This window comes from Mercenaria mercenaria, chromosome 8 (genome assembly GCF_021730395.1).
Source record: "Mercenaria mercenaria strain notata chromosome 8, MADL_Memer_1, whole genome shotgun sequence".
NCBI lineage: Eukaryota > Metazoa > Mollusca > Bivalvia > Venerida > Veneridae > Mercenaria > Mercenaria mercenaria.
In genome coordinates this window covers 44,230,742-44,244,584 of record NC_069368.1, presented here as the reverse complement: position 1 = coordinate 44,244,584, position 13,843 = coordinate 44,230,742, and the positions used below count along the sequence as shown (strand labels likewise).

General features: G+C 36.7%; 1 protein-coding gene across 2 annotated transcripts in view; it reads right to left on the bottom strand.

Moving 5' to 3' along the window:
* Positions 1–1,180: 1,180 nt before the first annotated feature.
* The window catches only part of LOC123566470 (DNA repair protein complementing XP-A cells homolog), a 28,708-nt gene continuing 16,045 nt past the window's right edge, over positions 1,181–13,843 (bottom strand). For both annotated transcript variants that reach the window (XM_045360606.2, XM_053549814.1), the window contains exons 6-7: positions 4,622–4,739; positions 1,181–1,816 (exon numbers count right to left, since the gene is read on the bottom strand). In XM_045360606.2, the coding sequence (XP_045216541.2) occupies positions 1,665–1,816; positions 4,622–4,739 (270 nt within the window). In that variant the 3' untranslated portion in view covers positions 1,181–1,664. The remainder of the gene's footprint in view (positions 1,817–4,621; positions 4,740–13,843) is intronic.

The following is a 13,843-nucleotide window of genomic DNA, read 5'->3' as shown; positions in this document are numbered from 1 at the left end:
AAAAACATTGACCTTTTTATTGACCTAGTGACCTACTTTCACATTTTTGAAGGTACAGGCTTCAAATTTGGACCACATGCATAGTTTTTTGTTCCAAAATAAAATTTGACCTTGATTTTGACCTAGTGACCTACTTTCACATTTCTCAAGCTACAGCCTTCAAATTTGAACCACAAGCAAAGTTTTGTGTACTGAAATGAACTTTGATCTTGAGATTGACCTAGTGACCTACTTTCACATTTCTGAAGCTACAGGCTTCAAATTTGGACCGCATGCATATTTTTGTGTTCTGAATTGAAGTTTGACATTGATTTTTACCTATTACCTACTTCCACATTTCTCAAGCTACAGCCTTCAAATTTGAAGCACATGCATAGTTCTGTCTACAGTAATGAATTTTGACCTTGAAATTGATCTAGTGACCTGCTTTCACATTTCACAAGCTACAGCTTTCAAATCTGGACCACATACACATTGTTTTGTACCGAAATGAAATTTGACATTGATTTTGACCTTGAGCTAGTCTTGAAATTTGGAACATTCAAAAATGGCTCAGTGGATGCCGCCAAGATCACTCTGTAATCTCTTGTTAGGTTAATAGGTTAAAGGTCAAGGTCAGATTAAACCAGAATGGTAGAACTTTTGTTTACAGTGAGCATATAATTTCTGTTCCTTGTGCAATTACTGAATGCATCAAGGGGGGCATTTCGTGTTCGATGAGCTCTTGTATATAAGAAAATCTCTGAATCAATAATAGCAAGAGCCTTGATTTTTGGCGTATGATATCAAGAGTTGTACTGTCTAACTATTGCCCTAGGTTAAAGAATGTGTGTGATGGCTAACAGAACCTATCAATACTTGTACCATTATGTTATACAAACACACTTAAATCCTTATACACAGGTGAGCGCTGTAGGGTCTATGACCCTCTTGTTTCATATTAGGTCACTGCTTTGTAACTTGCCAATTCTGAAAGGTTTGAAAAAAGTTTACCCATGTGATCCCCTTAACCATTCTCAATATCAAAGGCGCTATGGCCTTAATTAACTTAACAACTACAAGGGTTATCTACTAACAACAGTCACTTCGAAGGTCATAGTCCCAAGCATTCTTCAGTTGTTGATCAGAACCACTTTTTCATAAGCCCAATTTTCAAAGAATTCAATAAAAAGGTGCTATATTTCAGTCTTTTCTAAATGTGCTTTATTTCATTTCATTTCAAACATGCTTTATTTCATCCTATAAAGAATGTGTATTATTTCATTGTCATTTAAATAAACTCAACACAAGAAGCATTTTCGGTACACATATGTATCATATGTTTTCATATGTCATTGTGTAGTTTCACACATTTCAAGAGTAATTACCTTCTACATATTTTATGCATTGCTGTGTAGTTAAAAGTTTTGCACATTTCCGAGTACACATCTATAACATTTTCTCAGCCTGTAATTTAGTTCCAAGCTTTACATGTTTTCTATCACATATTTCATTGTGTAGTTAAAAATTTTGCATGTTTTAGAATATATACATATACCACTATACTTTTACAGAACATACATGTACCTATACCTGTATCTCATTTTCTCTTATTCTCAAAACTCGTAGTTTAGCTACAAGTTCTATAAGAATTCTATCACATTTGTCATGTAGTTACTAATCTGTCACATTTTCTCATATGTCATTGTGTAGTTACAAGTCTTACACGTTTTTGAGTACATATCTTCATCCTCATCATAAGATTCAGATCCAAATTCATGTTGATGTAAACCTTTCTCCTTTTTTAGCAGACTGCTTCTAACTGCCAACCTCAAATCTGTTAAAATACAATAATCAATATACAATTCAATAATATTAAACACTAATGTTGATATGTTACTGCCTAAATATGACATATCTAAGGTGCTAAACTCTCAACAAAGTTGTTAAATTCGGAACATTTTCTGGCCCAGAAATGACTAAGTATGGCTCTTTTCAGTTTGGGGCCAAAATACTGACTTTTCCTATAATCAAAATATAATCTTTATTCAAAACTTCATTGAAATCTTTTCTGTACTTTTGGAGTTATGCTCTAGAAAGGAAAAACTAAGTACTACAGGGAGATAATTTGAAAAATATCGGACAAAGCAGTTATATTTCATAAGCACTTCACTTTTTGGGGTATAGGCTATGTTTCCAAAACAGCAAAAAGAAGCAAATTCGATGAATTGGTATCCCCTGCCAAAAGGGTTTGTGGTGAGGAATGGCAAAAACATATATCCGGCAAATAGATGTTACTAAGAAGCAAATAATTTCATTAGTCAAAATCAGTTTAACAGAAAATGAATGCTATCTTATGGTGGGGGTGGGGGGCAGCGAGGGTGACTGGGTGGAGAAGTGAGGTGGGGGAACGGTACAACTTAAAAAAATAATAAAAAGGAATGATTTTTTGGGGGGGGGGGGGAGGGGGAGAAGGAGTGACCAAGGCAACGTGGTGACCAGGTGTGGGTACACAACTTCACATGTTTATAATAAATGTTCATGGAAAAGAATGAAAGAAGTTTAATGAAATTCTACCAATTGGTTGGTTTGTTATGTACAAATCTGTAGATTTTTAAACAATTAAAGGGCAATAACTCTAAGGTAAACTGACCAATTAAAACCAAGAGCTGTCTCCATAGGATGACACATGCCTCCGATGGCACTTCGAATGAATAGTTATGGCCGATGTTAAGAGTTTAGGACCTTTGACCTACGGACCTGGGTCTTGCGCGCGACACGTCGTCTTACTGTGCCACACATTCATGCATAGTTATTTTAAAATCCATGCATGAATGACAAAGATATGGACCGGACATGCCCATCATTGCACTATCATGAAATATGACCTTTTACGTCGAAGGGTGACCTTGACTTTTGACCTGGGTCTTGCGCGCGAAACGTCGTCTTACTGTGGTACACATTCATGCCAAGTTATTTGAAAATCCATCCATGGATGACAAAGATATGGACCGGACACGAATGCACTATCATGAAAAATGACCTTTAACATCTAAGTGTGACCTTGACCTTTGAGCTACAGACCTGGATCTTGCGCGCGACATGTCATCTTACTGTGGTACACATTCATGCCAAGTTATTTGAAAATCCATCCATGGATGACAAAGATATGGACCGGACACGAATGCACTACCATGAAAAATGACCTTTAACGTCTAAGTGTGACCTTGACCTTTGAGCTAGGGACCTGGGTCCTGCAAGCGACACGTCGTCTTACTGTGGTACACTTTCATGCCAAGTTATTTGAAAATCCATCCATGGATGACAAAGATATGGACCGGACATGAAAATTGCGGACAGACTGACTGACTGAATTGCGGACAGACTGACAGACGGTTCAAAAACTATATGCCTCCCTTCAGGGGCATAAAAAAAAGACAGGCATCATTGAAGTATGTTGGTTCATATTTATTTCAAGTTTCATGAAATTCTACCAGCTTGTTACTGAGAAATAGCTGCAGACGTACATGTTTCATTAAATCAAGGGCAATAACTCTATGGGAAACTGACCAATCAAAAAAAAAAAACTTAACGGGCATCATCGCAGTATGTTGGTTTATGTTTATTTTAAGTTTCATGAAATTCTACCTGCTTGTTACATTGTACTGAGAAATGGCTGCGGACGGACATTTTTGGGCGTTTTTCATTAAATCAAGGACATTAACTATAAGGGAAATTGACTAATCAAAAAAACAAACTTGACGGGCATCATCGCAGTATGTTGGTTCATGTTTATATCAAGTTTCATGAAATTCTACCTGCTAGTTACTGAGAAATGGCTGCGGACAGACACACGGACGGAGGCCCATACGATTCATGTATTAGGTGGTCATTCCATTGTTTGAAAACAATAGAATGACCACTTAAGGAAAAAAAGAATTAAGTGGTTATGGAATGAATACAAAGGATTTTTATTGTCCTAGGCCACACCTCCCACCACCTAAGGTACCAATTGTGTGCACGCACAGACGGATGGACAACGCCATTTCAATACCCCTCCCGATTTCCTCGGCGGGGTATAAAAACCCTGCTGGCACTAAAAGGGGTCAAGCGAAATTAATTTAACACACTTGAGAAAGGACCTTTCCAGGATGCTGTACATTTTGTTTGGTGTTAGTCTGACCTACAGTATCAGAGGAGAAGATAAATGTAAATTGTGGACAATTGATGGCTCATCCATCTATTCTAATAGCTCACCCTGAACCTTTAATTCAGGCGAGTTAAAAAGTGAGATATTTTGAAATGTATTTGAGATAGAGTTATGGTTCTTATACTGTTTTCCTTTTGATTTCAAAAGAATTTCCAGCTTTACATATTTCCATCTTACTGTTATTTTACTATTTAAACACTAAACCAATGCATATATCATTACTAACATTAATTTTCAATTTCTCTTAGTTTTGCAAGAACGATAGTTGACCATCCTTACGCAAGATCTTTGTTGTGCAACAGTGATAAAAACTGATTGCAAAAAGGGGGATAACTGGATCTGTTACATTGACCACCTTTAAGCCGAAGCATTATAAGCTTTTTACCTTTGATAAATATAGATATTCATAATGTTGGAATCTGATTCTAATACCTTTGACCTTCTTGTCAAATTTTTTCTGCTTGGCTTTTTCTTTGTTTTCCTGTCTTTGTTGCCGAGCCTCCTCCATCTTATCTTCACTATCCCAAACCTCTAAACTTCTTTTCTTTACCTGTAAATAGATTATAAGTAAATTTAACTTTCTTTGTCCAGCTATGCCATATAACTATCCAATCAAATGTACTGTTAATCCTACCTGGTCACAAGTAATGTAAATATTAATAGTCCTACCGGTAATCTTTCTTCCTTTCCTTATGCCCTTTCTCAGTATCGTCATGTTTTGGTAGAATTCAATCAAAATCTGCAAAATCATGCTCTTATCACATGCTAGATTAAGTTGGCGGCATAAGAACTTAACTAGAAGTGTCGCAGGAGTGACGAATACCCCCACAATACAGTCTTGTCTTTGGCAACCATAAGAAAGACATGGCCACAAGAAGGTGCAATTTAAATCAAACTTGACCTGTATTTTATGATGTTACACCTGTGTACCAAAATTTATCTAAATCTGTCAAGCCTTTCATGAGTTATTGTCCAGCAACCATGAGTTTGACAAATCTTAAGTTGAAAAGGGGCCATAGCTACATATAAAATTGATGGTTTGTAGACAAAGTCGAACTTTACCAGTATTTTGTGATGTCACACCTGTGTAACAAAAACATTTAAATTAGTCAAGAACTGTCACTGGAGTGTTTAATGACTCCAGTGGTGGATGAATATGGGACAATAGCTTGAGTCTGTGTTAAAAATATCAAATAATAAGAGAGGTGCAGATAAAGTGTATCAAAACACTATACAAGTATAATTCTAAGCAAAAAGGGGGCATAATTCAGGAAATATTGGTGCAAGAGTTATGCACCTTGTGTTATATGTAGGTGATGATGTTGAAAAACTACTTCAAATTTGAAACAAATGCATTTCTTAATAACTGAGATATAGTTAAAATGCATCAAAATTAACCTTAAATTCTAAGTAAAAGGGGGCATAATTCATGAAAAACTGGAAACAGAGTTATGCATCTTATGCCACATGATGCAGGTGATAAGGTGAAACATCCATTTTAAGTTTGAATCAAATCCATTTAGTAATAACTGAGGTATAGTGAAAATGCATCAAAGTTACCTTAAATTCTAAGTAAAAAGGGGCATAACTCATGAAAAATTGGTTTCAGAGTTATGCACCTTGTGTCACATGATGTGGGTGATAAGGTGGATAATCTATTTTAACTCTGAATCAAATCCATTAAGTAATAACTGAGATATAGTGAAAATATATCAAAATTAACCTTAAATTCTAAGTAAAAGGGGGCATAACTCATGAAAAATTGGTGTCAGAGTTATGCACCTTGTGTCATATGATGTGGGGGTAAGGTGAAACATCTATTTTAACTTTGAATCAAATCCATTTAGTAATAACTGAGATATAGATTTCGGGACGCGACGCAACGCGATTGGAAGTGACACAAAAAAACCGACTCCTATATAGCCCCCCCCCCACCAAACATGTTTGGTGAGGGTATAATGAGACATTTAAAGAAGACAAAAGAGATAAATTCAGAGAGTTGTATTTCATGAAGTATAACTCTCTTTAAGAAAAATTAATACCTCTTTTTCCCTTTCTTTTTCTATAGCAGCAATATATTTCTTTATGGGAATTAATCTGATAATCTGATATTCTAGAAAATGTCGAAATACACTTTTTAAGTAAGTGGATTTTATATGAAATAACGAAAAGCTGGATTTAGATGTATTCAACCATCACAAGGCATGTTATCATTATTTTGCAGTAGAGCATTAGACGTGATTTTCAGACAATTCACAGGTCCCTCCTGTCTCTGAAAGTTAAAACTCTTGACCTACCGAAATTTTGAAACAGTTAATACTATGCCAAAAAATGAAGACCATTAAAGGCCACAAATGTCAACAACAACTTGATCTGTGTGTTAGGCAAGCCAATTAAGATTAGACAAGACAACAAATTAATGATAATCTTAAGTATTGCCAGAAATTATAATGAACAGTTGATCACAAAACTTGGTATCTGTATGATACTATGACTTTTTCACACATATTTGACATGGATGGCCAACGTGAAAAATGTATACAAATGTTTCTCTTTTCAATATCACTTGATTTTTATATTAGACACGTCAATGACGGCCTCATAGAATCTGAAATGGCGACAGTTCTTGTCTGCTGTTGCCACAATTTTTATATACAGCTGTTCAGTGTTGTCAGAATACTAACACACCACAACGCCTTGGACAGCCATGTGAACAAAATATATCTATTTGTTTAATATCAACACATTTATATTTTATACAGGTCAAGGATATCCACAGTAAATTCTACCACCTGTTAACTAAAATACTGAGGGTATCGAATAAAGACAAATATCAATCTCATGTGGTTATCTGTTACCTAACCTGGGATTCAATAAGGCCCAGTTCTTGGCCCCTCAAAATTTGATTCTCCTATCCTGGGTTCACAACACTAATAAATATTTAAGCATGTTTCCCAACTATCCTCTTAATGCTGAGCGCCATGCGAGGAAGCTGCTAGTACCGTTTTTTTAACGTCTTTGGTAACATGGGGCTGTCACCTGCACTTGAAGAGGGGTATCTACCGTTTGGCTACCATGGTGGTAAAACTATACATTCAGCTGAAATTCATTGCAAATGCAAGTTCCAACCAAAATGTCACAATATACGCCCGTCGCAGCAAATTTCTTTACACTAGCACCAGTCCTGTATTTGCAAATGGAAAATTAATATTGTGGTTGTTTAGTAATTATTGTAATTCTTTTGTTTTTCAAAAACTCTTTACCAGGTAGAGATAACTTAAAATACACCAAAAATTTGATAGTAATATCTATGTTGTACCACAGAAAAGTGGTCTTGGTTTTTCCCTAAGGTAAATTATAAAAGTTACAATATAAGTTATTTAAAGTAACAACTAAGGGAAGTAGATCTTCCAAAAATTTTTTTTTTAAAAATCCCCCCCCCCACTCCCAAAAAATTTAAGTCCACACAAAAATCCTTACCAGGTAGAGGTAGGTCAAAATACACCTCAAAATTGGATGTAACATGCATATTGTACTACAGAAAAGTGGTCTTGATTTTTCAACTACGACTAGTAATGAAAACTACAATATAAGTTATTTATAGTAACAACAAAAGGAAGTAATTCTAAAGAAGGGACCTGCGCATGACACTTCGTCTCATGATGGTGTACAATTGTGCCTAGTTACATCAAAATCCCTCCAAGCATGAAGAAGAAATGCTCCAGACAAAGTCATTCTTGTATCTGATCTTTGGCCTCTAAGTGTGACCTTGACCTTAGACTTGGGGACCTGGTTCTTGCGCATGACACACTGTCTCATGGTGGTGAACATTTGTGCCAAGTTATATCAAAATCCCTCCATGCATGAAGAAGAAATGCTCCGGATAAAGTATTTATTCTTGTATCCATTGACCTCTAAGTGTGACCTTGACCTTAGACCTAGGGATCTGATTCTTGCACATGACACTCCATCTCATGATGGTGAACAATTGTGCCAAGTTACATCAAAATCCCTCCATGCATGAAGAAGATTTACTCCGGACAAAGTCATTCTTGAATTTGACATTTGACCTCTAAGTGTGACCTTGACCTTAGACCTAGGGATCTGGTTCTTGCGCATGACACTCCGTTTCATGGTGAACAATTGTGCCAAGTTTCATCAAAATTCCTCTATGCATGAAGAAGATATGCCCCGGACAAAGTCTGTGGGCGCTGCCCGCCCACTCACCCACCGGCCCACAAGGGGTGTTCCCATAATACACTCCGTTTTATAAAAGGGCGTATAAAAAATATCATTACCTCCCTTTGCCTCTCTTAATTCAGCAACCAAGACAGATTAGAGAAAAACAAGGCAGTCTGAAAGACAGCTAAATCCCCCGCCACTGCTATGGATAGTGAAAGGGTAAAACCTTTGATTTTAGCTGTGACCTTGACCTTGAACTGACACGGCTGACTCATGAATTCTGCACAACGTCTTGATGAGGTGATCATTTGACCAAAGTTTCATGAAAATCCTTCAAGGGGTTTAGGAGATACAGAGCTGAAACCTTTGACCTTCAGTTGTGACCTTGACCTTGAGTTGACATGGCTGACTCATGAGTTCTTGATGTGGTAATCATTTGACCAAAGTTTGATGAAAATCCTTCAAGGGGTTAAGGAGATACAGAGTGGACACCAAATGGAAGGCTCAAATCTTCGACCCTTAGTTGTGACCTTGACCTTGAGCTGGCATGGTTGACTCATAATTTCTGCACATCGTCTTGATGAGGTTATCATTTGACCCAGGTTTTATAAAATTCCTTCAAGGGGTTTAGGAGATATAGAGTGGACACGAAATGGAAGGCTCAAACCTTTGACCTTCAGTTGTGACCTTGACCTTGAGCTGACATGGCTTACTCATAAGTTCTGCACATCGCCTTGATGAGGTGATCCTTTGACCCAAGTTTGATGAAAATCCTTCAAAGGGTTTAGGAGATATAGAGCAGACACGAATTGGTTCAAACCTTTGACCCTAAGTTGTGACCTTGACCTTGAGCCGGCATGACTGACTCATGGGTTCTGCACATCATCTTGATGAGGTGATCATTTGACCCAAGTTTTATAAAATTCCTTCAAGGGGTTTAAGAGATATAGAGCGGACACAAAATGGAAGGCTCAAACCTTTGACCTTGAGTTGTGACCTTGACCTTGAGCTGGCATGGCTGACTCATGGGTTCTGCACATCGTCTTGATGAGGTGATCATTTGACCTAAGTTTTATAAAATTCCTTCAAGGGGTTTAGGAGATATAGAGCGGACACAAAATGGCAGGCTCAAACATTTGACCTTGAGTTGTGACCTTGACCTTGAACTGACAAGGCTGACTCATGGGTTCTGCACATCGTCTTGATGAGGTGATCATTTGACCCAAGTTTCATGAAAATCCTTCAAGGGGTTTAGGAGATATGGACCGGACACGAATTTGTTACGGACGGAAGGACGGACGGATGGAAGGACGGACGCAGACCATTCCTATAATCCCTCCGCCACGGCGGGGGATTAAAAATGAATCAGTAGGTCGAAACAGTTTTACAACAAGAGCTCCGCCAAGCGGGGCAATATACGCCCGAAGGATTACATCATAGGATGGGAGCAAAATTTCAAGAACTTGACTGTTGTAGCCCAAAGGAGTGGAACAACAAAAGGAAAACTTCAAAAAACAAATCTAAGTCCACAAAAAAATATTTAAAGTCCACGAAAAAAAAATCCTGATCAGGTACAGGTATGTAAAAATACACCTAAAAATTAGAGGTACCATCCACATTGTACCACAGAAAAGTGGTCTCGGTTTTTCCCTACAGCCAATAATAAAAAAGTTTCAAAATAAGCTATTTATAGTAACATAAAAGGGAAGTAATTCAAAAAAAAATTATTGTAAGTGAACAAAAAAGAGATCTGCCAAATAAAAACAAGAGCACTGCAATTCATAGCATTATACACAAAGCAAAGTCATGTATGACCTTTGACCCTTAAGTGTGACCTTGAACTTGAAGCAAGTCATCCGGAACATGCGCTCTGCATGTTGTCTTGGTGTGGTGAACATTTCTGCCAAGTTTCTTTGAAATCCTTCCTGCAGTTCAAGAGTTACAGAGTGGACATGAAACAAACTGATATGACTTTTGACCCCTAAGTGTGACCTTGACCTTGAAGCAAGTCGTCCGGAACATGCGCTCTGCACGTTGTCTTGGTGTGGTGAACATTTGATCGTCAAGTTTCTTTGAAATCCTTCAAGGGGGTCAAGAGTTACAGAGCAGACACGAAACAAACTGATATGACCTTTGACTCCTAAGTGTGACCTTGACCTTGAAGCAAGACATCCAAAACATGTGCTCTGCATGTGGTCTCGGTGTGGTGAACATTTGTGTCAAATTTCCTTGAAATCCTTCAAGGGGTTCAAGAGTTATACAGCAGACACGAAATTGCTAACGGACAGACTGACGGACACCAGCGTCATAACATAATACGTCCATTCGGGCGTATAAAAATGCCTTTTGGTTCAAACTGTTTAAACACCACAATATAATAAAGTAGAATTTATCTTGAAATAAAAAATTAGCTTTTGAAACAATTAATATTAAAGCGGGTAAGTTAGCTAGTTTATGAAAATCAATAAAATATACATTTGTAAAAGAGATCTTACGTTAGGTAATGTGTCTTTTTCTTCCTTAAGTAAATCTCGGACAGAATATATGAAAAACAAAAAATATCATACAATTTTGCTACAATGTTAGTTTGTTTGTTTGTTTTGGGTTTAACGCCGTTTTTCAACAGTATTTCAGTCATGTAACGGCGGGCAGTTAACCTAACCAGTGTTCCTGGATTCTGTACCAGTACAAACCTGTTCTCCGCAAGTAACTGCCAACTTCCCCACATGAATCAGAGGTGAAGGACTAATGATTTCAGACACAATGTCGTTTATCAAATAGTCACGGAGAACATGCGCCCGCCCGAGGATCAAACTCGCGACCCCGCGATCCGTAGACCGATGCTCTTACCTACTGAGCTAAGCGGGCGGGCTTTGCTACAATGTTAGAGACCACCTTCAAGTTAGGCCCCTGTGATCTTTACACCTGAGTCACTGGCACCAAAATCAATAGGGATCATTGTTTAGTAATACTTAGTCACAGTATAAAGTCTGAAAGCGGTAGCCTTTATACATTATGAATAACAGACTAGAAACAGATACCAGTCTCCCAGGTCATCAAAATAGCACTGTATGACCTATGGCCTTATCCACACAGCTACTTGTGAATGCTATGTACTTATACTAAAGATGCCATTAAATGTCTCTATTGACGTTGGAACATAGAAAATTAACAAAATGTAAAACAAATGTGACTAGAGCTTCTTCACTGTCATACCACAACGTCATAAAACTGGACCAATGAAATGGTCATTGGTATTGAAGTTTGAAGGGCTATCATCATATATAAACTATGCAGAAACATTAAAAATATCAAACAACGCTATAAAGATACTGCTGGTGAAATTTCTGAAAAAAGTTAAACTCAAGATATTAATTGGAAATAAAATCTCTGGTAAAAACTTTTACTTTTTATTATGATTGAATATATCGAAATGCTTCCGTCTTAAATATATTTTTGGGCAGGCTTATTTTGTTATTTGGTGAACTGTCTATTACTTTATATAAACTTAGGCAGACATGATTTTGAAAGGAACAAATGAACCTCTTTGTACATAAGATTTAATTATATATATTAAATGGTTTGTTCTTGGAACAAACTGCATTATTGCCAATGTTGTCCAATACATGAAAAGGAGCAACTTGTGGGATTTTTAAAATTGTTTAATTTATCATTTAATGTTTCTGTTTCATAAAGTTACTTAGCACGTTTCTTTTTTTAAATAGGTTAAAATTTAATAAAGAATGCATTTTTTCAAAATGGGATATGGAAAAAGACAATAAGTTATTGTACTGCCTAAAGCTGTAAATCTTTAGGAAATAAGTAAATGTAAGTTTCTGACTAGTCTTTCATCAAAAGAGCACCTTTTATAAATATCACACTTTTTTTAGTAAATTTCACTTTTATCACACTTTTTTTAGTAAATTTCACACTTTAATAAATATCAAATAAAAATGTGTTTACTGTTTCCTTTTTTTTTCAGGAAATATGCTGACAGCTATCAAGATGTGCATGCTGGTGATGGTGAGCACTTTGTTTGTGCCAGCACAAACACACCGACACAAAATATACTGTTCAATATGCATATTTGAATTCCTGCAGCAAAAACACTGCAATTGCAGCCAAGTTAAACTTCAGTGGGCTAAACCGAGGGACCAGGGAGATCTTGGGAATCATTTTGGGAGTGGAAGCAGCCACAAACCCAGACACAGAGTGTCTCGGGTTATCCGGTTTGTTGGAAAGTAATCACTTGCAGAATATGAAACAAGCTGAAACTATCAGTAAAACTAACAAACTCAATAAACATTTGACACTGGTGCTGGTATATGGTGATGTCAATTCTCGGATTACTTAACAGAAAGAAAATTAATTTTGAAGTTCTAATGAATCTACAAACTACACTTCACTGGCGACAAACAATAGGGAAAATTGTGAGAGAAAGATGACTCCTTGGACCCTTAGAAAATGTCAACAAGCATGGTTTTACAACTTTGGCTTGACAGTTTTAACCTACAAGTCTTGGTCACTTTATATGATGACTGCATATAATATTATTCAAACTCAACTGAAATATTAAAAAAATATTGAGTTAATACCAACATATATTTGAAACTGAATTCCATGTATATTTTCACTGTAAGCACTTTCAAGCTTTAAAGAAAACAAACTAAAGGTAACATATTTAAACCTGACTTACAATTTAACATGTATGGTGCATAAATGTTAGTGAGCTCTACCTAGATTTTATTATATTATGCATATTTTGTCATCACCCTTTTAAATTAGACCATCGTCATGCTTTGTTATTATACAATGTTTTGCACAGTCACAACTACAGGTCACATGATCACTTTCCAGCTTTAATGGTAGAGGAGGACCCCCAGGTGCCCCTCCGTGCATTATTTCAACATGGGAGGGCACCTGGGTAGAACCACCGACCTTCCGTAAGCAAGCTGGATAGCTTCCTCACATGAAGAATTTGACGCTGCGAGTGAGGCTCGAACCCACATTGGTGAGCGGCAAGTGATTCGAAGATAGCAACCATAACCACTCAGCCTCGGAAGCCTCTATACAATGTTTTAAAATAGTGTTATTTTGCTTTAAGGTAACATCTAGTAACTTCTGTTCTCTTCTGTTCTATTAAAATTATTCAATAAAATTTTGCTATTACTGTATTTAGCATTTGTTTTTTTATTAAATGTTATTTATTTTATATTCTTATCATTTTCATGAGATCTGATTGCTTTGCTAAACATGACAATTGGCATTACTGTGAAATCATTAATATTCAAGGGGGACTAAATTTCGTGGATTTCGTGGTTGAGCAAATCCTCGTAATTTAATCCCAACGAAGAATAAAAATTCCTATTCATTTTATGTTCAAAAGTTGAAATCCATGAATTCATACCCCAATGAAATTGCCGTTTTGATCAAAACCACGAAATTTCATGCTCACGAAATTAAATGATTTTA